The 23,096-nt window shown below is 39.0% G+C and overlaps 1 protein-coding gene across 1 annotated transcript in view; it reads left to right on the top strand.

Moving 5' to 3' along the window:
- PCSK5 (proprotein convertase subtilisin/kexin type 5) overlaps positions 1-23,096 on the top strand; it is a 232,802-nt gene that overhangs the window by 201,160 nt on the left and 8,546 nt on the right. Inside the window, exons 25-31 of the mRNA XM_088522071.1 lie at positions 4,045-4,087; positions 4,903-5,045; positions 6,607-6,807; positions 20,109-20,192; positions 20,709-20,904; positions 21,692-21,909; positions 22,855-23,091. Coding sequence (XP_088378197.1) covers positions 4,045-4,087; positions 4,903-5,045; positions 6,607-6,807; positions 20,109-20,192; positions 20,709-20,904; positions 21,692-21,909; positions 22,855-23,091 — 1,122 coding nt within the window. The remainder of the gene's footprint in view (positions 1-4,044; positions 4,088-4,902; positions 5,046-6,606; positions 6,808-20,108; positions 20,193-20,708; positions 20,905-21,691; positions 21,910-22,854; positions 23,092-23,096) is intronic.

The following is a 23,096-nucleotide window of genomic DNA, read 5'->3' as shown; positions in this document are numbered from 1 at the left end:
AGGCCTATAAAGTAATACTACAAAAATTGCTTGCAGTTTTCCTTTAGATATTTAAACAAAAATACTCTTCCAGCCCAACAATATTGAGCGTATAACACTGATGCCCATATTTCTCTTCTGGAATAGGAAAAAAACTTTTAATCAAATCAGAGAGCTCCAACTGAAAGCAAAAACCTCTGGCTTTTGACCAATAGCTAATCTTTCCATGTACCCTTTCTATATTAAAATATAGCTCCACTCCACATACATTGTTCTTGGGAAGGATGGGAGGGAGCAGGGAATGGGGCTGTGAATTTATTACAGAAAAGGAAAGAAACCAAATGAACTTTAGATGATCTTTACTTATCTAAGAAAGCTGCAATAAAACCAGAAATTCACAGAGGATTTCATCTGTGTCTGAGGCCTTATATTTTAAAATAGGTTGAATCCTACTTTCATTGCTATCAAAAGTAGTTTTTTGTTTACTCTTCAGAGAAGTAGCACAGGATCAATACAGTGGAAATTAAGCCAAACAGAAACAAAATATAGCCAATATATAGATATAATATTAGCAGTTCTTGTAACAAGAAGCCGTTTAGAGCATGATACATGAAGCACTAAGTTCATGTCACAGATATCTAATTATTTCATGGGCAAGTGAGTGAGGTCTAAGCGAATATAGGATGAACACACTAACTTCAGCCCAGTAGGCATTTGTTACTGTTAGTCCAAGAACCAATTATTGCATATTTTAAAGGAGCCAAAGTTGCAAAGCTCTGTGTAGGGATCCATTAAATCCCCTAGCGTTAGTTCATTCTTAAAATGCTTTCCAAGATTTTGGAAACATCCCATGTATTAAATAACTAATTTGTCCCTATAGGAGTAACTGCACGTTTAGTTTTATCTCTGCGTGCTATCAGATGGTTGCCCTCTTTCCATTCCTTTCTCAACTAAGTTCATCATGCCTTAATAGTTTAAATTTAAATAAATCCCTAAATATAAGAAGTAGAACTTCCATTTAGTGGAACTTCCAGCTTAGGGCTGTTGCTAAACAATGTACGTCTTATCACAGAATCACAGAGGATTGAGGCCAGAAGGGTCTCTAGGGATCATCTTCTTGCCCACAGGAGCACATTGCTGGTTCATGATCACCTTTTTGTCCACCAGCATGCTCAGGTCCTTCTATGCAGAGCTGCTCTCCAACAGATCAGTCCCAGCCTGTCCTGATGCCTGGGATTGTTCCTCCCCACATGCAGGACCCTGCACTTGCCTTTGCTGAACTTCATGAGGTTCCTCTCTGCCCATCTCCCCACTCTGTCCAGGCCCCTCTGAATGGCAGCCAAGTCTTCTGGTGCAGCAGCTGCTCTTCTCTGTTTTGTATCATCAGCAAACTTGCTGAGGGGCCACTCTTTCTCTTCATCCACGTCATTGATGAGCAAGCTGAGCAAGACTGGACTTGGTAGTAACCCTTGGAGGACACCATGAGCTACAGGCCTCCAGCTGGACTGGTCACAACCTCACTGCTTACTCATGCAGCCCACACAGATATAGACAAGAAGACAGGAGAGAGAAATAGGCAAACGTACTTAAGTCACCTAACCCCCAAACCTTCAAGTTAAATACTTGATTAGTTTCCAGGAAAGTTTAACATAGAGAAGGAACATAACAAGAAGTTACACTGTAACCCAAATGTACTTCCAATGACAGAGAAAATCTCTTTAAAGGGTTAGGTATTTTCAGAAGCATCACTATTTCTGTTCAAACTGCAAGATGTGTACCCCCTGCAATCCTTCTCTATTTTGAATGTTTGAATTTTCGATAAAAAAAAAAAAGTAAATTGCAAAAGTTTTCTGCCAATTTTGACTCCAGCTACATATTGGAATCAAATAAAAGGAAAAGGCATATATATTCGTACAGCTGTGTCAGGAGCAATAAGCAAACAAATTCCTGATACCTGTGACAGTTAGACTGGCCTCATGGCTCAATGACTGCTATCTCATCATGTGAATAGTTCTAAGATCCCCCCCAAGAAATCCCCCCAAAATCCATTTTTGCCTAAAATTTAAATTAAATTGAACTTACACCAATTTTGCTTTACTTCCATAACTTCTTGGTGTTTTCATTTTACAAAATTATCAAAAGAATTCTCCCTTCCACTCCAAAGAATTTCAGTTTGAAGAGGGCTCAAGGCATTCCTGGGTGAAAAAAGACTAAACTGGCTTTTCTTATGAGGTTTTTAATGAGCATTTCTATCCACATTTGTGTGGATAATCAGCAGCATGCTTGGGATATGTGTTTTTTTACCATCTCTACACCATGTATCCAAACTTGCAATCTAAACCAGCTATTCTTTCATTTCTAGATGCTTTCTCTTAGACTCTAAACCAATTCACATGAGAAAAATATAGTGATATTTAAATAACCTTTATTTTAAAATTCTGTCTAAACAAATCACTTACTTACTTACTTACTAATTCATTCCAATTTCTTCTGAGGACAATCACATGTTGTGGGTTTTTTTGTAATGATATAGAGTAGAGATCTGTCTAAAATAGAGCTATCCAGAGACTCTCCTATACAGGCAAAACCTGAAAAGCAAAAAAAAATGTCATCTAAACCTCACACAAGCAAGAGAGAAAAGAGCCCGTTCTTCACAAAAGCCGGAAAGTACACGGAGAGTTAGGCAGTAAACCTGCTAACGATCCCAGAAATTTTCTAACAGTGTCTCTCTTATACATACTGTGTTCTCTCCATCAACAAAACATAAGGACTGCCAATAATGCCAATGCTAGAATAATTTTCCAAAGGTAGTTGGGGTGCCAATGCACTAATTCTTCACAGACTAATGCCAACCTGCCCCCTGGTAATGCAATATAAACCCTGGAAAAAAAAAAATAGGAAATACTTGCCTGAGGTGGTGTCTTTAAAAAATATCCTCATTCAAAAAGAAGCCTTAGGCAAAGCAAATGTCTTTTATCTAGAAATAAAGGAAGGCTTCTCATGGAAACTATTTACATACTTGGAGTATTTCTTGCCTCAATAAGAAAATCTAACTCAAAGTACACCAGATTAAGTAATTGCTGTTTCTGCTTATGCTCTAAACAGTAAAGAGAATATTTTCACAGATCTGCAATGTTTCCGGAAAAAACTTTACACCTCATAAAAAAATTGTTAAAACTACTTGCAAAACTAAGTGCATGTTGTCTAGTAAGTCTGCACTTGTAAAGTGCAATTTATTGTAGACGTAGTTCAAATAGACTCATTGAAAATTTTGTCTTATGAGTGCTCTTAATATCAAAAAAAATTTATAGGCATTTCATGGTAATACATTTTACAAATATATTTTCCCAGGTTGCTCTGTTTCCTTCCATTACACTCCCTTTGGGATATTTAAGCAAGGTAAAGGAAATGGAAAGTTAACATAAGATAATGGAGGGTTATAGAAAATAATCCTCCTTTTAAAAGAGCATAAAACCAACTCTATTATTGTAACAATCCTAAGAATTTGGATTCTTAAGACACTTTCACTCAACAAAATTTCTGATGAAAAAATTTACCCCAAAGTATTTGCTCATCATAATATAGGAGTGTGGTCATGTAGGTCAGGATTTTCAAGATTACAGGATCAACCGCATCTCTAAAAACTTGGCTATTAGAGGTACCAAATGCCTATAATTTGTCTCTATCATGAGCAACAAAATAGGCTGAAGCCACAGATTTGGATACTTTAGAACCTCATTTTAAGAGCCACTTTGCCAGATATGAACTCCAAGGAAGAATCTTTTTTTCAGAAGTTGTGCACTTCCAACAGCTCAACACTTTCTAGGTGCAGTAAGCTGGAAATAAAAAATTAAAGTTACTTGCAAAATACAGACCTGGACCAATTTGTGTAAGAGTACATCTCCAAAAAAATATAAAATAGCTTCATAGATAATGTTGTACTTATGGCTCTAATGATCCTCATGTAAGAGATTTTAACACAGAAACAATGTTACAGTGCTGCATTTTAGTGCTTTGATTTTAACTCTGAATATCATTTACATGATTTCACATTTTAAATTCTAGATGACCCGAGAATCTGCATGACCTGCATTCAGAACTACTATATGTAAGTATAGCTCTCCATGTTAGTACAATCCAAAGAACAAGTGATGCTTTGCTATATAAATCAATATTGTGCTGTCCCATTCATTTTAGCTATTGCTGACCTGAAAACAGTGGCTTTGGAAAAAGACTTGGGAATTGCTAAGTAACTAGTCTGTCATACACCATCAAGTTCTTTTAAAATTTTTAAAGCTTTTTAAGGCCAATGGGATCTTTGTAGGTATGATCTATGTAGGTATGTTGCTTCTAGTTTTGGAACTACTGGACTTTTAGTATATTGTGTACAGTTCTGATACCAGCATTCCTGAATATTTAAGGAGGTTAATCAAAGAACAAAAAATAATAGATTAATGGAAGGTTTAACTTAAATAGAGGGGAAGGAAGCATTGAGAAGTTTTCCAAAGGTGCAATTAAGAAATACATATAACAATTACCAAGATAAAATAAAATTTTGATAAAAATGCTGTTCTGTCTAGCTATAAAGAATGTCATTTTCTTATATACGTACAACTGATCAGCTCTTTACAACCACAGTGTAATGAATTCTAATGAGTCATGTGTTTTTGTGCCTGAACTTTAAAAAAGAAAAGCACACTAGTTATTCTTACAAGCCTAGATATTCGCAAGCATATATTGTTAATGCTTAGCTATCCCTGAACTCACTTTCAATCCTCCATTAGAGGAATAATTTCTCTTAATTAGGGCAAGAATAGTGTATTATCATTACCATGCCTAGAAAAAACATACAAACACACACACACAAAAAACCAAGCTCACCTCAAAACAAACTTACTAATGGTGTTTTACTTCATCTTTTAGGTATAAGAGCCATTGCTATTATTACTGTCCAGAAAACACCTACAGAGACGAAATTTCCATGAAATGTATAGAGTGCCCAGGCAACTGCAATACCTGTGGCAAGGATGAGTGTCACTCGTGTAAGGAAGGCTTTTATCTCCTAGGTAAGCAAAGAACCAGGTATAGTATATACACAAAAAGATTTAGAACTTTGTTTCTTAGACAAAGAGTTTAACTCAAATTCTGAAATTTGTAAATCCCTCCAATTGCAGTCAGGGGATGCTGAGGGCGTTTAGCCCTTTGCCGATCCAGGTCTGTTCATTAACTTACAGCACCATTTGATTCAAAACTTGAGATATAAGACTGCAAATTCCAACTGTATTTCCTGTTTTAATCTATTTTTAGTGTATTTTTCCTCTTTTAATGTATTTCCTGTTTTAATGTATCTTCTGCACATGCTCCTAGAGCACACACAGGAAAAAAAAAAAAAAAAAAAAAGGTTTCTGTTTGATTCAGACTATAGAAAAGAAGATTTCTTTAGCTCCCTGAAAGACCTGAAAACTTTTCAAGTCTAGCAAGTCTAGCTTTCCTTTAACTTCCAGGTCCACACTATGTAATAAAACTTAAACATACTGAGTAAAGCTCTCATAAAATCACTAAATTTTACATCAAGTTCACACAAGGCTAGGAATCTCTTAGTTTTATTTTAAGTGATAAATCAGACAGAACTGGTTCAGACATGCTGCCAAACTGAATCATAGGAAATCCCGAGGTTTTGATGATCCTGTGCACTACCTACTGCATGCGCCAATAGCAGAGTAGAAAGCCTCATGCTCATGGAAAGCTCTGTAGGGACAGCCTGAGATGATCTGGTAGGGCCCTTTTTGTTCATGTATTTCTTTTTTAATTCAAATTGGATAAAGAAAAAAAGAAAAACTATCAGTGTAAGTTATTACAGGGTAGGTATGGCAGTATGGAAAACCTTAAATCAGGTTTGCTTTACATTCACCAGAAACTAGCGATTCACCCAGTTCTCAAACTGGGCCGTATGTCTATAATTTATGAAAATTTTTGGTCTTAGATTTTATATTGAGCCAATATAAAATAGGGACTTACCCATGAAATTATGACTCAAGCTTAGACTTTTGTAAGGCTTGTAGATGCCAGGATTTAGCATATGAATGAAGACCCAGCTAAATAAAAATATAATTGCAGATTGGTTTGAAGGGTTTATGAGCTTTATCTAATTCAGGATTCACAATAAAAATCTAGAGTGTTGATATCTACTAAAAGTTTCGTAAGTTCTAATGTATTGTTTGTTTTTCTTAAGCTAAGAAGTTCTCAGTTTAAAGTAATAGCAGCTATGCCAAATACATAATGATATTTTCGAGAGATAAAATCAGACAAAGTTCACAGGATGTACTGATTTTCATCCTCAGAACTCCTAGTTGCCTTATTTTTAATATCCTACCTGCTTTTACATGAAACGTGGCTGGGACTACAGAAGAAAAGTGAAGATACATCTCAAAGTTTCCAATAAATTTGCATGACAGACTAAACTCGTTTTTTAGTTAGACAGCCATTAGTAGTAATTAGCAATCCTAGAGCTAGTACTGCTCTTTTCTTCCTATATGATATGATAAGGTTTAATAGTATTTTATCCACTTCTTCCTGAGGGACACGGGACAGTTGATCCCATGATTTCAGGCTCCGGCTCTGTTGCAGGTGGTGTATGCGTGAGCGAGTGTGGAGCTGGTTTCTTCAAGGATGACATCTCCAGGGAATGTGAAGCGTGCCACAAAAGCTGTGCAACGTGTGCTGGCTACAGCTATGAGGACTGCACCACATGCAGAGACAACCTGCAATTATCCCGTGGTCAGTGCCTGAATCCAAGAAATGCTCTGCCCAACGGGAAGTTCTGGAGTGGTAAGTTGCTACAGAAACCTTGCTCTTCTTTTATTTCATTGAAGACAATTAAAAACTTTAGAAAGAGGATACCAAGATCATGCAGCTTTGGTGAAAATATCCATTCATTTAATTAGATTAAAATAAGTTTTAAAAATTACTGCCATTGCAAACATTAGTTTGATCACAAAGTGAAAGTCAGGTCTCTATAAAGAATGTAACATTTTAATTCAGCTTAAATTTTCTCTATAGGCTGTTTTATAACAAAATTTTGGCTGTTGATTCCCCACAGATAGATAAAGTCGGAGGAAGCTAAATAAGGTGGAGGAAACTAAAAAGAATAAAATGTGTGTGTGGACAATATTTAAAAACAACCTCTCTTCTTTTCCCTTCTCTCTCCGCACAGATATGCACCCATTGTCTAAGGAACCAAGTACAGGATATAGAACTAAATTCTTGAACTTTTGTCCTGTTTTTGACATTTCCACAACTAATGACTTTGGCAAAATTGTCAGTTCTTTCTTGCTTCCCTTATCTATATTATGGGGAAAACAATTCTTTTCTATTGCAAAAGAAGATAAAGAAGAGAATTTGGAATTAAAATGCTCTCAAAATTTAAGCTCTGAAAAGAATGATTTGTATTACTTTATTTTCCTTCATGAAGGATCTCATAATGCATCACAGTACTGTCATATACAGTTTAAAAAAGAGTATTAAATGAATGGCGCATGGTAGAATACCAGTTGTTTCTTTTATGACAGCTATGTAAAATACAACTGAATGGGTTGTGCTACCACACCAGGCAGTGCTAATGGTGTATTTATTGCCCAGCCATAAATCAAAAGTCATTTGCTATGAATATTCTTTCTAAATGAAGCTTGTTGCTGTGAAGAAATCCTGTCCAGTCTGTGCAGCATCTCAATAATTAGGCTAGTAAATGACATATAAAATGGTATGCACACCCATAACCTCCAAGGGGTAAAAATTCATCTAGTACTTCAGATGTATCTTGGCTGATCACTACAAGCAAACGGGAAAGCCACTGTCATATAATCCTCTCATTCTTTTCAGCATTTGTAATGCATTAGTTGGAATAACACATCCAGTTTTGGGCACAATGTTTAGAGAAGGAAGTGCCCCAACTGGAAAGAGTAAATGGTGAGGATTACCAGAAGTCTGGGGAAAAAATATTTACAAGACAAGACTGAGAGAATTGGAGGCAGTCTTTGACTAAATGAGACAGCTAAAAGGAACGTGATCACAAAGAAGAAAGGAACAGATCAGGTCTCTGTATGTGTAGTAAACATGACAAGAAATAGTAGGCTTAAAATCCAGAAAAGGAGGTTTAGATTTGGCATTGGAAAAAAAGAGGACTTTCTAGTGGAAGAAGAAAGCAATCTCACCAACTATCTGAGGGTTTGGGAATATCCATCTCTAGAGGTCTTTAAGAGTACACTAAAAGAAGCGATCAGGAACATTTGTTTAGTGGAGTGATAAACTATATCATTTACAGCCCCTTCCATTTTTTTATTATTATTAAATGCACATTTTTCCTTTGATTTGCATATATTTATTTGGCTCAAACACAGTAACAGTGGATAACCCTGGATCTGTATGATCTCTCATTAAATTTTAAATTAATATCGACAGATATTTTCAGAAGAAGTGTTGATCATTTTTAATTATTACCCATCTATGAAGATACATTAAATCAAAAAAGACAAGTATTGCTTTACTTCAAAAAAAGGTCAAAGAGACCTAGAAAAGTGAAATATACTCACAGAGAAGGAGCCTCAACCGAACATTTAATCATGTCTCATCCAGATGTTTAAATCTTTTTTTCCATTTGAGACACTCTAATCTGGTGCCCAAGAAAGAACACGTCTGTATTGTGGTCTCTCCAGTCTCTCAATGCAATCTGTTTTTGACACCACCAAGTAAGGTAATTAATCGTTAGCAATTTTCTTCTGAATGGGCAGCTGATGCAGGCCTGTACACTTCCGCATTACTCTGCTGTGGACTCTCTTCCTCTGACTTCTACTTTCCTTTTCTTCAGGTAGATAAAATACAGCTCATTTGAGCGCATTTCAAACAGTAAAATACATCTATCTTTGAGCTGTACTGGCTTGAGCAGTAGGAGCTGCCACAGAGTCACACAACCCTTATGTAGCTGGTAGTGCTCCCCTGATGCTCAGCTGCTCTGCTTCTCTTGGGTTGACTTGCTCTGGCTCCCACTATGTGACAGCAGGTATGGCAGGTAACCACTGAGAAAGTGATGTTGGTCCTTGTGATATCCTGGGCCTTTTTTCACTACAGTAGACTTCCAAATAGTAGCGCCCATGCGGTCCATTTGTTAATGAAAAGGTCACCAGTTTTACCAAAGGTGCTCCTTGAATAACTGCATTCATCAGATGTTTATGCCAGTTCTTCTTCAGTTGCTTCAGAACATTTGGCTCCCATAACATTCATTTTCATTTGCAAATTAATTACAAAATCTAACTGGCTGGTATTTTTGGCTAAAATATCACTCTTTCGCTTCATTTGTTGATGTGTTCAGGAAGCAGATTATGAATCAGCTGAGTTCAGATTCCCAGCTGCACCATCCTGTTTTCATTTTGTTTTGTTTTTAATTCTGGTTCTGTACTGAAGATACCTTGCATAAATGGAGGTTTTGAGAGAGAGAGAAACACATTTCTTTAACTGTAGTTAACTCTAGTACATCACACTAATAGGTTGGATTCTATTTAAAGAGTATCTGAAAATGGTTTAAAATACCTGGATGATTAAAATATATGTGTGTGTGTGTGTTTGTGTGTTAGGAAACAGAGTTTCAGGATCTGTCACAATAACCTTTATTATTAATAAAAGCTTTCTGAAAGCCACTAAAATTTAGGACAGACAACCTCTGTCATTCAGTGCTTTGTTCAAAAAGTTCAAAAATGTTACATACTACAAGTGCAAGAGTGGATGATACGAATCTTCCATGTTCCTCCAAACCTATCTCGGTGTGATTTTGGATGGCATAGCTATATAGAAAAAATCTCCATGGGCCTGGAGCAATGATCCCTCTTCAAAGCATTTGAAACAGTTCTATGAGGTACTTTTTTTCCCTTGATATTTAGAAAGGGGTTATGGGGGCAAAAATATACTCCCTCTGTCATGTATGGGTGCAAAATCATGGCTTTTTTGAAGTTTATCACTGCTTCCTCTGATATTTTTTCTCAGTTTACTGCTCTTTTACGCTTCACCTTCACAGCTATTTTAATTGTCGCCAACATGGTTTCTTCTTACTAAAATATCCATTTCATCTGTTGTCTGTCGTCTTTTTTTTTTTTTTTCAAATGGAAGCCTGCTTCATGCAGCATGGTCATGTTTTATGAATCTTGTTGTTCATCCTTCAAGGGTTATTAAAACATATCCAGGTTTGCTCACCAGACTAGGCTAGACTGTGGCTGTGAATAGATCTTTGGCTCTCATCCTATGTGCCTGTTTATCAACATACACTCCTTGCACTGGGTACTCAGCAGGTCCTCAATGCATTTACATTGGTTTCCTAACATGGCAGAACTGCCTCCCATCTTAAGTGGAATAGATGAGCTTTTAATTAAAGGCTACAGGCCAAATAATTAGCAGTCCTCCCACCTTGGGGGTAGGGTTTGGGGGGCTGAGGATAAAATAAACAACCTCGCCCTTGTCATGGAAACGAAGATGAGATTGCAGCAAGCTCATCCTCAGCTCATCCCCAGCTCATCCCCAGCCTCCGATGGGACAGGAAGACGACACATCTAGGAAGAGAGCCAAAATCCACAGTTTGCTTAAGCTTTTACTACACTGGACTTACATCTACCCTCTCTCTTTTGAAACTTGGCTAACAAAGAGTAGACCTCGAACTGTATTAAAAGATACTGAACCCATTTCTCCTCAGCTTTTCTGGGCACGCTTCTGGAGGCAGTTGTTTCTCAAGATTCCCTTAGGTTAGCTTGTTTCTCAAGCTAACAAATTATAGGACAGCGAAAAACCAACATAGAGTCTGAATTTCTTTACAGTCTGGGAGACTGATTCATCTAGGCAAGGACGAAAACCTCTTTGAGCATGGAATACACTTTCTTGGGGTTGGACTAGATGATGTCTAGAGGTCCCTTCCAACTTCAACCCATGTATGATTCTGTGATTTTTAAGTTTTACTTCCATTTTTTGCATAAGAATAAATGACTGACCAGTCTTAGGAATTTTCATGAACACATACTCCAACAATCAGAACATCCTATATAAAAATTTCTTAATTTTCTTAAAGGATATTATTTGGGCAAATACTCTGCTGGGCAAACAATCCAGTTCATATTGGGAATCATTAATAAGTCATATCAAGGTCTGAAATAATGAAACAAATCTTGTCTGGTATCCAGGCTTTTAAAAAGACAGGACAAGCCAAGAAAGCCAAAAAAAAAAAAAAAAAAAAAAAAAAGGAGATCGAGCTCTGTGTTTCTTGCGCGAAACATCTGTATTTTATCTCATGTACCAGATGATGAAATGACTTTGGAAGCCAGGAGACACACTCGTGTAAGCTTTATTCACCAAGTGAATACACACACCCTTTCAACCGGATTAGGTGTTTTATGGTCACGTCTTCATTTTGCCTGTAAATACCCAAAAAACACATTCGGTCCTCAGTTACACAATTTGGTCTACACACTCTTTTGAAAAGTACAAGAGAAAAAAAAATGCTGTAGACAGAGATCTGTTTCTGTTGCAAAACCAAAATGCACTATGTGCTTCTTAACATGCAGATTGTATATGCTATATTAAATTATGCAGCAAAATAGCAGCTGGTTCTGTTTACTATTACATACCACCCTCCAATGGTAGGAGTAACATCCCACAAGCAGCCATTGACCAACTGCATCCATCTTACACATATTCTTTTTCCTAAATATCAAACACAAATAATGAAAATACAATGTGCCAGAGGAGTTCTAGCTGACAGCAAAACAACAATTCATACTTAAAAGGGATTATTAGAGTTTTCTGACCTTAATGTAGATATGCCAATATACACGTAAAGATCTGAAAATAAGGAAAGAAAAAAAAAAAGAGAGAGAGAATAGGATGGGCAGAAAACAGCAGAAAAAAATTGTAGGGGGTGAGAAGGGAGTTATAATCTTCCAGATGAGAAAATACCGTATTTAGAGAGGAAAATTAGAGCATCATGGGAAGATGATGCGCATTTTTAAGCATCATTCATATGTAAAATGTAAAGTTGCTACAGACAAGCAAAAGTGATTATCCTATATGCTCTTAGCCACGCAGATTTCATATTCTGGCCATTTGTTCTAAATAGTGCTATGGTTGCTACCAAATAACTAGATTGGGAATTAATGGTTATTGGGATTGTGATTTACTTCTTCCCTCTCCTGTAGTTTTCTTAAATTTACAGTCACATAAGTCTTTGAAATAGATAGGTCAAGTATTTTATTACGTATGTAGATTGTTTTCACTGTGTTTTATCATGTCTATGTAATTGTAATTACCTTGTGGAGATATGCAACCTATTTTCGTATTTTTATTCATGACTGTATCAGTTTTGCAAGGCCAATGCCACACACAGAATAAAACCTAACAAACCAAGTAGCATTGCTACTAGATCACATTCAAATCACATCCCACAAAACAGTGCACAAGCCAGAGAGGTCACCTTCTAAAAGGAATATGTATGCAGTTACTGCGAGCCATGGCAGTGCATTTCCTTCCATATTCCCCACTGCAACAATGTGCTCTGGTGTGAGAATAAAATACTCTTCTTCTAGAAGCTGAAGCCTAAGAAGCTAAGGGTATTACAAATGCACATGGAAGCTGCTTTGTTTGGAGGTTAAAAATATAAGTACTCAAGTCCTCCTTTTACCCTGAGAAAATGGCAAATAAATGGGATTCAAAATGGAGGAAGCAAACTTTTAGCAGTCTAAAAACTGATGTCTTTCTGCTTTTCCTGCCTGGCATAAAGGTCTGTTGTCTCTGAAGAGCAGAAAGGGAAAGCAGAAAGGACAGCGCAAAGAGGAGCACTATATGTGAATGTTTTCTATCATGCAGTTTCAGGATTAACATAACTACAGGAAAGACCATAAAATACTTTAAAGCCATAGATATCTTTAAAACATCTCTCTTTAGATATGCCCATTTCTCTGCTTGTATGTCCCCAGATCTTGGTAGACTTCAGGGTTTTTTAAACCTTAAGTTCCTCTAAAACAAGTGGTAGTTATGTGATGAGATCCCACTTCCTTGCCTCTGGACATAATTTTTCATCCTGAATATTTTTGAGGACTCACTGAGTTTAAGCCATATCAAAAAATCCTGGAGTACATTTCAAAATAAAATCACTTGGGCAAAGAAAGTGGAAAATCTGGGGACATTGTTTCAATGGAGCTAGGCATTTTACCTCCCTTTTCCTTAATTCTATATGGAGACGGCAATTAAAGCCTTAAAAAACTAAATTTCATGAAACTGTGACATTGCCTCATTCATTTGCACAAGCTCAAAAGAAGGAAGGAGGAGGAAGGAAGAGGAGGAGGAAGGAGGAAAAGGGAGGAAGGAGAGGAAGGAAGGAAGGAAGGAAGGAAGGAAGGAGGAGGAAGGGGAAGGAGAGGAGGAAGGAAGGAAGGAGGAAGAGGGAGGAGGAAGGGAAGGGAGGAAGGGAGGAGGGAAGGGAGGGAGGGAGGAGGAAGGAGGGAGGGAGGAAGAAGGAAGGGAGGAGGAGGAGAGGAGGAAGAAGGAGGAAGGAAGGAAGGAAGGAAGGAAGGAAGGAGGAAGGAAGGAAGGAAGGAAGAAGGGAGAGGAGAGGAGGAGGAGGAGGAGAGGAAGGAAGGGAGGAGGGAAGGGAGGAAGGGAGGGAGGGAGGAAGGAGGAGGAAGGGAAGGAGGGAAGGAGGAAGGAAGGAGGGGAGGGAGGGAGGGAGGGAGGGAGGAGGGAGGGAGGGAGAGGAGGGAGGAGGAAGGAAGGGAGGAAGGAAGAAGGAGGAAGGAAGGAAGGAAGAGGAAGGAAGAGGAAGGAAGGAAGGAAGGAAGGAAGGAAGGAAGGAAGGAAGGAAGGAAGGAAGGAAGGAAGGAAGGAAGGAAGGAAGGAAGGAAGGAAGGAAGGAAGGAAGGAAGGAAGGAAGGGAGGGAGGGAGGGAGGGAGGGAGGGAGGGAGGGAGGGAGGGAGGGAGGGAGGAAAAGTACTTTTCAGTCTTCCCCTAGCCTCTCAGTTTGAGGAGCCCTGGTACAGTCAGAATGGGCAGAGCACTTCAGAGCTACATTAAAGATCAGCTCAAGAAATGGCACAGCCTAATTCAGTTTCTAAGTTTCTAGAAAGGAATGGTGAAGATTGAGCTGGATGTACGTCCAAGTCGCTACTCATTCTGATAAAGAAGCAAGAATCAATGTGACAGTGAGTTGAATCCTACCTGAAATAGGAGTTTAAAATGAAGTAATTTTATCTTGAAAAATCCAAAAAGAACATAAATGTAAGGATCAAAACAGCTCAGTAGGTCTGAAAAGGCCATATTCTTTGCCCCTAAAAAACATCAGAGCCATACAATAATAGCATAGAGTGTTTTTTCACAGTGTTCCATTTTTAGAAACTAATCTCTTTTCTGGGCCATTATTTCACAATGAGTTTAAAATCAATCAATTAACATCATAAACATACGACTTCAATATTTAAGAGTTTCATTTTCAACCCTAAGAGCTACAGACTGAAAACCTTAAGAGGAAGCTTAAAGAATCCTCGGAACACAGTGGTAGTCTCCAGGGACAAAAGAAATTCAAAGAAATGGTTTGAGAATCATCCATGAGCCTTATTTGGACTTACTTGATGCCTGGTTTTAAATAATAAACAGCAATGGGTCAGAATAGAAGGCTGATGTCAGGAGATGCAATTCTTTTTGGTAGACACAAGCTCTTTCCTTCAGACAGGCAGCTTTGTATTAATTATTGAATTAGTTCTCCTGCAGCCATTTGCCACAGCACTTGCCACTTTCTGAGCAAAATTTTCACTGAAATTGAAGGACTTTTCTATGGTTAAAAACAACCATTGGCTGTTTTCATTTATCACCAGTCCAAAGGCCAAGGAAACGCATTATGCCTTTAACATGAACAATTTTCTTGACAGCTTTGCACAGTTGTTCTTGGGAAAGTTCTGGTTACATTAATGTAAATAGTGTGCATAGATATCTGCTTTTCCCATTCTGGGAGCTTTTTGCTATTCAAGAAATATATGCTTTAAAAACTTATTCTTAAACATTATTCTAGCTATACCTTTTTCACTAAATGAAGGCCTAATTCCACTCCTTCTGTATTTAGTAAGAGCTCTATCACAATATGAACACATTTTAACTGTCCAGAATTAAAAACAAAACAATTGCAATTAATTAATTGGAAGATTTTCATATTTCTTTTAGAAGTCGTCTAGATGGGTCATTTAAGCATTTACATCTGGCTAGAAAATTAAAAGATCTCTTTTATGTATCTTGCCAAATGTCTGAAGTCCAACTGCTTGTGTACATTCCCCTCTAGTGGTGACTAGTACATATTGCAGAAAACAGCAAATGCTGTCTCAAGGGAATCAGAGAATGATAGAATCAATATGGTTGGAAAAGACTTTCAAGATCATCGAGTCCAGTCTTACACCCATCCGTACCTGCTAGACCATGTCCCTAAGAAGTGCCTCATCTACACGTTTCCTGAACACTGCCAACCAACGGGACTCCACTGACCTGGGCAGCCTGTTCCAGTGCTTCACCACTCTTTCCAAGTAGAAATTCTTCCTAATGTCTAACCTGAACCTCCCCTGACACAACTTGAGGCCGTTTCCTCTTGTCCTGTCGGTTGTTATTCTGGGGAACAGATCAACCTCCCCCTCACTGCAACCTCCCTTCAGGTACTTGTAGAGAGCCGTAAGGTCCCTCCTGAGCCTCCTCCTCTGCAGACTGAACAACCCCGGCTCCCTCAGCCACTCCTCATAAGGCCTCTGCTCCAGCCCCTTCACCAGCTTCGCTGCCCTTCTTTGGATGCGCTCCAGGACCTCAGTGTCCTTCTTGTAGTGAGGGGCCAAAGAAGCAAAGACTAAACAGAAAGAAAAAGTACTTCACTGGCAAAAAAAAAAAATCTTTATTTTAAATTTTAAGGATTGAAATGTTTTTGAATCAATGACCTCCTGTAAATATTCCTCAGCAGTAGCTAACAGGTTCTCTGTTTAACCTTATTTTACTGCTTTTTATTTTTTATATCACACCAACTCTCTTGCCAGGATCAAGGTTCTTCTCCCCTGGCAACATATACTTCAGCAATATTTCTGGCTTGCTTCTTCACACATAACTGGCATTAAATTATACCACTTAAAACTACCCAGCAGGGAGTTTCCAAAATAATGAAATAAAACATAAGCAAGGGCAAGCATAAGCAAGGGTAGCTGGATGAAAAGCTGCTGGGAAGTGAAATGAAAATTTGTATTCACTGCATGTTTAGAAAAAGGCCATTGACACTTTCAGTGGGAAATCAGAAGTCAGCCTTGACAAATTCTGAAGGTTTAGAGAAGCAGCTGATAGACAAATGGAGGACGTATAACTGCAGTCAGACATCACGAACAGATGGTCTTCCTTCCAGCCAAGGTTTTCAGAGATAAAGTGAAAAAATGTTAATTAAAAACTACATGGCTGTGCAACATACCATCAATTATTCAAGGTTTTTCAAAGACTGCAAAACAACTATTCTTTAAAACAGAAAAATCTGAGGATTTGTAGGCCAGTGGGGATCTTCTCTCAAGAGGAGAAAAAGAAAGTAGAAAATTCTGCCTGCTTGAGGATGAAATAAAAACACTGATAACTGCTTGGTTCACTAAAATTAACAGCAACTATTTAGCTTTCCCAGAGCATTTCTTACGCTTACAGCTTATCCAGACAAGGACATTCTGTAAGAATTTGTTCAATAACAGAAAATCGGGAAAAGAAATGAGGAAAGCATCTCTCACCAAAATCTTGTGACGGGGAATTTTTGCATTTCACAGGTGAGCCAGGGTCACCAGCAGGTTACTTTGAGGGTCACTTAAGCAAACAAACCGAAAGTACTCATGTGCCAGTGTGGTTGGGCACCTCTGGAGGCACAAGGGAGACTCGGGCTGCCCTCTGTATTTAAGGGTGTTCGAACAGAGTAAACTTGACCAGCACTCTGCCACTTGACCTATAAAAAATGGATTTTTAGCAGGGAAATAAAGCCCATAAAGAAAGTAGTTCAGCAAGAGAAGGAAAAGATCTAAACTCACAGGACCTGCATTTGCAGAAAGCCTCACTGGATATCCATATCTTTGCACTTTAAAAGGGCTAAGAAAAGCCTAACAAAACGTTCATTCTCCTCAAGAAAGAGAAACTTGCTGGTAGCTTCAAAAAAAATGTAGTAGAGACAGACTCAGAAACCCCAGCTTTTTGCTGCATAAACTATGCCACTGATAGGCTATATCAAAAAATATATAACCAATACATGGATAACACAAACGACAGTTCCTCACCAGGACTCTTTGAGTAAACTTCTTTTCCCCCAAATTTTAAGTGAATCTAAAAGATACCTGTCCCCGCAGTAACCCCACCTCAGAGGGCGCAGCACCGCTGGTCCCTCAGGACAGGCCACCCCCTATGCACTGCTGGGGGCTGTCCCTAAGGGCGCAGGACAGGCCACCCCCTATGCACTGCTGGTCCCTCTCCCTAAGGGCGCAGGACAGGCCACCCCCTATGCGCTGCTGGGGGCTGTCCCCACGGACGCTCCCTGCGCCACGCTGGGAGCCGATGCGGCCCTTCACTCGTGCAACGTTCCAGTTACAACAACACAACAGCTTTCGCTGGCTACTCAGCTCACAGAAAACATCAGTCCTATGGCCATAATTGATTAGATCTATGAAAAGTATTTTTTGCAGTCACCTGCCTTACTTCATTTCCTTAAAATTAAAAGGGAGAATAAAACATATTTCGATGCAAGTACCCACTGTTTCTTTTAGCTTACTTTCATCTCTCCTAAGCTCACTTGCCATTGCTCTGTCTTGCCTTCGGAAACTCAGTCACTGCTTGACCCCTGCAGATACAGGAACTTCAAATCCAAGGACTAGAGCAGCCCCCTCTTGCATGAGCCCCTTATTGACTCATCAGCCACCCTGGGGCACTTCAGGAGGGCTGGAAATAGATGCCCATACTGAAACCCCATCAGAAGAGTTGCTTGAAGACCGCTCAGGCAATGTTGGACCAGAAGTCTTAGCTTGGATGTACTGTGTACTCATCTAACATGGTGCTAAGACCAAGTGGGCTTAGCCACCTCACTCCAGTTTCACAGTGCCACACCAGCAAGGCATTGTGGCTTTTGGATCTCCTCTGCCTCACTTTTCACTCTCTTGGAGCACAGATGGAGCACACACAGTGTTACCTGCCCCTGACTCTACAAGCGTGCCTCAGAGTATATTGATTTTGCTTTTAAAAGAGATGCACACCTGTAGAGTTTGGGGTCTACCAAAGAGCTCATAAACTTTTAACCTCCTGCAAAATCCAGTTAGAGTAAGACATTGGAAGGCATCTGTTACTACAGCTGATATCAGAAGATGAGGCATTTCATTGCCTCTTTATGCTGAACTCACTTCACACACAGATCTCTCTGCACCTCACCAAATCCTGCATCAACCACTTACCTCCCATGCCATCCTCCCACCCCTGCAATTTCAGAAATTACTTAAGAGTAAATCCAACCTCCCACCTTTTAGGTTCTCTGTACTTCCACATTAGTCAAATCTTCTTCTTCCTCTGCAAGCCAGGGACTTTGTGCCTTCCCCATTATTTCTTTTCATTTTTATACACTGATGATTGCTTGTTACTTTACTCTTTAGGTTCACCTATAGTAAAAATAGTCATGATCATGTTTTCCAGGGCTTTTCTTCAGCTATTTAGCAGTGCTTCAGGCCGCACAGCTCAAAAATAAGTTTTAGGCATTTTATTCTTTCATAAAGCCTCCCGTAGCTTTGGAGTTTAAAATTGTCTTCAGGTGGGTACTTATTGAAATACAGTCCATCTATCCCATCTGTCTTGATATTATCCTTGATAATCTCCGATTCTTTATGGCCATCAATCTGGCTGCTAAAGCCAAGGCTAAATCTATTTGCTATGGGATCTACACAGATTTCTAACACTTCTCTCATGATAGCCTTAGCAGCAAACTCAGTGCTTCATCCTGAACTTCCATGTCCCACACCTCAGCTTGCTTAGCAGTACATTTATCAATAATCATTACAATTAGTTATTTTACTGTTATTCCTCCATCATGCTCTGCACATACTCACCATTCTACACAGTTCCTTTCTTCATAGTAAAATGCTCACTACTTATTTCCTCTAGTGGTAAGGAGCTCCCTGTGCCTCCATTTCTCCCCTCTCCTCCCTTCACTCACTCACTCTCACAAAACTTTTGCTTTCTTTTATTTCACTTAAGATGTCAGTCTTTCCAAATATTTTGCAATAACAGGCAGAATAAAAAATGTACTGATTTGCTGCATGGGGCTAATGGATTTGATCAGCCACTCCATTCCCTTGCAAAAGTCACATGCATTTGAGCTCGCTGGGTGCACTAAACAACACGCCACACTCAACTTCTAACATCATAGTCTATTTTCTGACACTGCTCTGCAATTGTTCTTTCATCCTTCACTTTGCCATTGTTAAGACTTCCTGGGTCAAAATACAGATTTGCTTTTGCTTTGAGCTGGGCAGAACCATTTTACAGACTTTCTTCACATACATTCGTTTTATCCTCCTTCCTGTTCAGAGTTTATTCCCTTAGAGATACAGTAACAGTATTCTTCAACCAACTACTACAAAATCACCATAAGAATACCTTGCCACACTGTATGCCTTAAACTTGCACATCTCCCAGATTTTTTTTATTTGTAGTATACTAGTATCTCTAGTATGCTAGAGATCTGGCTTTGGAGCAGAGTGCTGAAACTAACAACATTTGCTGCACTGCGAATAAGCAGTCCAGAAGTGAATGAGCAGTCTAGACTAATCTCAGGATACCATTTTTATTTTCATTTATTATAGCAGCTCTATACTCAACTAAGAGTCATTCATTTAGCTTTAGACTCATTTACGGGTACGGAATTTAAAGCAATCACCAATTTGTCCAGCTTTGTGAACACCAAGACTTCAGGGAGGTACATTTGAAAAACAGCTTAGAAAAAGACCGTAAGAAATGGGGAGGGCAAATCAACAACAACAATAAAAAAAACGAAAAAGATAACCAAAACCAGATCTTTTTTCTTTCATTCCAGCATCAAAAACCCAGGTACAGGCCTGTGATCCTTCATGTAGGACCTGTGACAAAGATGCTAACATGTGTACTTCATGTCCAGAAGGTAGGAAACTTTCAGGTTCTTTGGGCAGTTTTGGCAAGTGTCTAAAATACTCCATATGCTAAGTTGTTCCGTGGTCCTTTTTTGGTCGGTGCTCAGTAGAAAGTTCTTTGGCACCTTGAAGTATGAGAAGGTAATTAGATTATCAGAAGATAAAAAGTCAGACACATAGCAGCTAGGAATAAAGCACCCTTAGCAATAGAGGTAAAAAATACTGTGAAGTGGGTGTTGTTGCTTTCTTTTCTATTCAATCAAAAGTTGTAGAAGTGATGCAAGAATTACTGAATATGGGTTTCAGGAAGGTTGTACCTGATAATTATGATGATCCTTTCTAACCTTAGGGGAGACTGAGCAAACTATTTTGGAAAATAGTTTAAAGAATGTTTCAATCATGTTTATAGGCATCAAAAATTCAAGCTTTTGGGAAGTATAATTTTTTTTTATAGCCCTCCACAATAAGATTCTTTTAAATACATTTCTCTTTGGTCCCTTTCTCCACTTGGGTTGCTGTTTTGCCAGGAAAATTTCTTAGCCATGATAGCTGTGTCTCCGAATGCCCTGAACAAACTTTTGGCAATGTGGAAAGCGGGAAGTGCGAGATGTGCCTGGACGACTGTGCGGTGTGCTCCAACCCCTGGCACTGCCAGAAGTGCCTGTCTGGAGAAGAACAGACATTCTTCCTCCACAAGGGCAGGTGCTTTCAGGAATGCCCTGAGTAAGCAATTTTTTAAACTTATTCCTATTTGATGATTACTCTTTACTTTACACTCCTTTTAGATTAATAAATATTAATCAGATGAGTCACTATCAGATTGAAAATCTCCCAAGGAGAAAACTTATGGTAGCCTTCAGCACTAGAAGCTACCACACGGTCAAAGTCATTTTCTGCCTGATTGAGGTAGTAACATTTTATCTTGACTGAGATCACAAGTGACTATGTCTGATGGTAAAGATCCTCTTGATTTCAGAACCGCAAGCTGGTTCTTCATAGTAACTGAAAAATCATTGCCCGGTCCTTCTCCTCACATACTTTAGTATCACCAAATACAGGTATTATTTCTCATGCACTCCCTTGTGATTTTTTTTTTGGTTTGGGTTTTGTTTTTTTTTCTTCCCAGCCTTCACACTTCCAGGGATTCCTCTACTTTTTTTTCCCCTCTGTATTATTCTTTCTATATAATTCTTTCTACTCCTGCTATCACTGCTGAGGGATGGCTGAGTAAGAAAGGAAGTCCAGCAAGCCCTAGGTTTAGCACAGGAATAAGGGAAGGACAGACTCCCTTCATGGTGTGAACTGTGCAGGTTTTCTGCCTGCAGACAGTGCTACTGGTGCCATAAAGGAATGTAACGGAATGGAGAATAGACAACAAAATGTTCAAGAAATATTTTATTTCAGTGAAATATATCTGCTGGGAACATAATTCTTGCAACCTATGTGACTGGCTTATTCTATAAACATGCTCTGACCAGCCGTTCACTTTGTGTTCATTTTAATTGAATAGGGGATATTTTAATGACTCTGGGACTTGCAAGGAATGCAGTGGATCCTGTAAGACATGCACGGGAAGTGCCACCAAATGCCAGTCCTGTGAGAGTCCTTTGCTTCTGGAACAATGGGAGTGTAAACATACCTGTTCAGAGAAGTATTTTGCTTCTGAAGGAATCTGCAAGCACTGCCCTCCAATGTGTCAAGAGTGCATTCACAATCAAATGTGCAAAGGTATTACAGGGAACTTTTTGTGCCTTAAATGAGACAGATTTAGAAAAGAACAGACTGGCAGACACACACATGTGAAAAGAAATCCCATAATGAGCAAAAATGATTTGGTTTATAACCAAATGGTTTATAGCATTGCTAAACCACTACAATAAAGGCTAAGCAATCTGTGCTTTATGACGAGACTCCATTGAAAACATACAGAGGTGTTTTTCTCCGCTCTGTTGTGTTTCAGGAGGTTTCTATTGGATTAATTCTATTTCTGATTTAGCAAATGATTGGTCTTTTCACACTTAAATTCTTTAACATTTACACCAATGTGCAAATTTTCTTTCCTAGTTTAAATGCATCTCTTTCTTTACCATTTTTGCAAATTGCTACTCAAGGTGACAGATGAAACTTCTTTAAGTATGTAAAACATACCTAGTAACGCTCATAAATCCTCCAAAGTCTGGCTGCACACGCAAAACAATAAGGGATAGCTAACATTTAAAGAGAAAATCATTCTGGAAACATTAGCATGGATGAAAAAGAATCACAAATAAACCTCCTAAACTAGGCAGTTATAATAAAATGAACAGCTGAATCCCTATTCCGAATCTCCTAACACCATCAAAGCCCCAGATGCAAATATTCCAGTCAGACTAATGTTTTAATAATAAAACCTTCTAATCTGGACATCCCTAATTTTGCAGAAAGTTCATAATCCAGATATAACATCTCGTCAGAAGCCATTCTCCATTTAATGTCACCATGGTCTGGTTAGTATCACCAAAGTTGAGCAGAACTTTAGGCTAATATGGGCAGATTGGAGGAGAAAGTGTCAAAGGAAAATACATTCCCAGGTTGTCTGGCACTGCAGGATTGATGGCTTTCTGAGATCTCTTCACTTCCACAGTGACCAAAGCCAGGACTAGCATCTCACGCAGTGTCTCCCGTTCTCCACAGTGTGCATGGACGAGTTCTCCCTGCATGACGGGAGGTGCGTGGAGGACTGTCCCTCTCACTTCTACGCCGAAGACAAGCAGTGCTTCCCCTGCCACGGGGACTGCAAGGACTGCGACGGGCCCGATGCGGACGACTGCATCGAGTGCGCGGTCAGCTTCTACGTCCTCTACAATGGACACTGCTTTGAAGAGTGCCCCGAAGGGACCTACTACGAGGAAGCGACTGAAGATTGCCAAGGTTGG

The sequence above is a fragment of the Tinamus guttatus genome, unplaced genomic scaffold (genome assembly GCF_059628265.1).
Source record: "Tinamus guttatus ecotype Peru unplaced genomic scaffold, ASM5962826v1 Tinamus_guttatus_pri_ptg000146l, whole genome shotgun sequence".
In the NCBI taxonomy this organism is placed as follows: Eukaryota; Metazoa; Chordata; class Aves; order Tinamiformes; family Tinamidae; genus Tinamus; species Tinamus guttatus.
The sequence above is the reverse complement of the archived record's forward strand: the minus strand, read 5'-3'. Positions and strand labels throughout refer to the sequence as shown.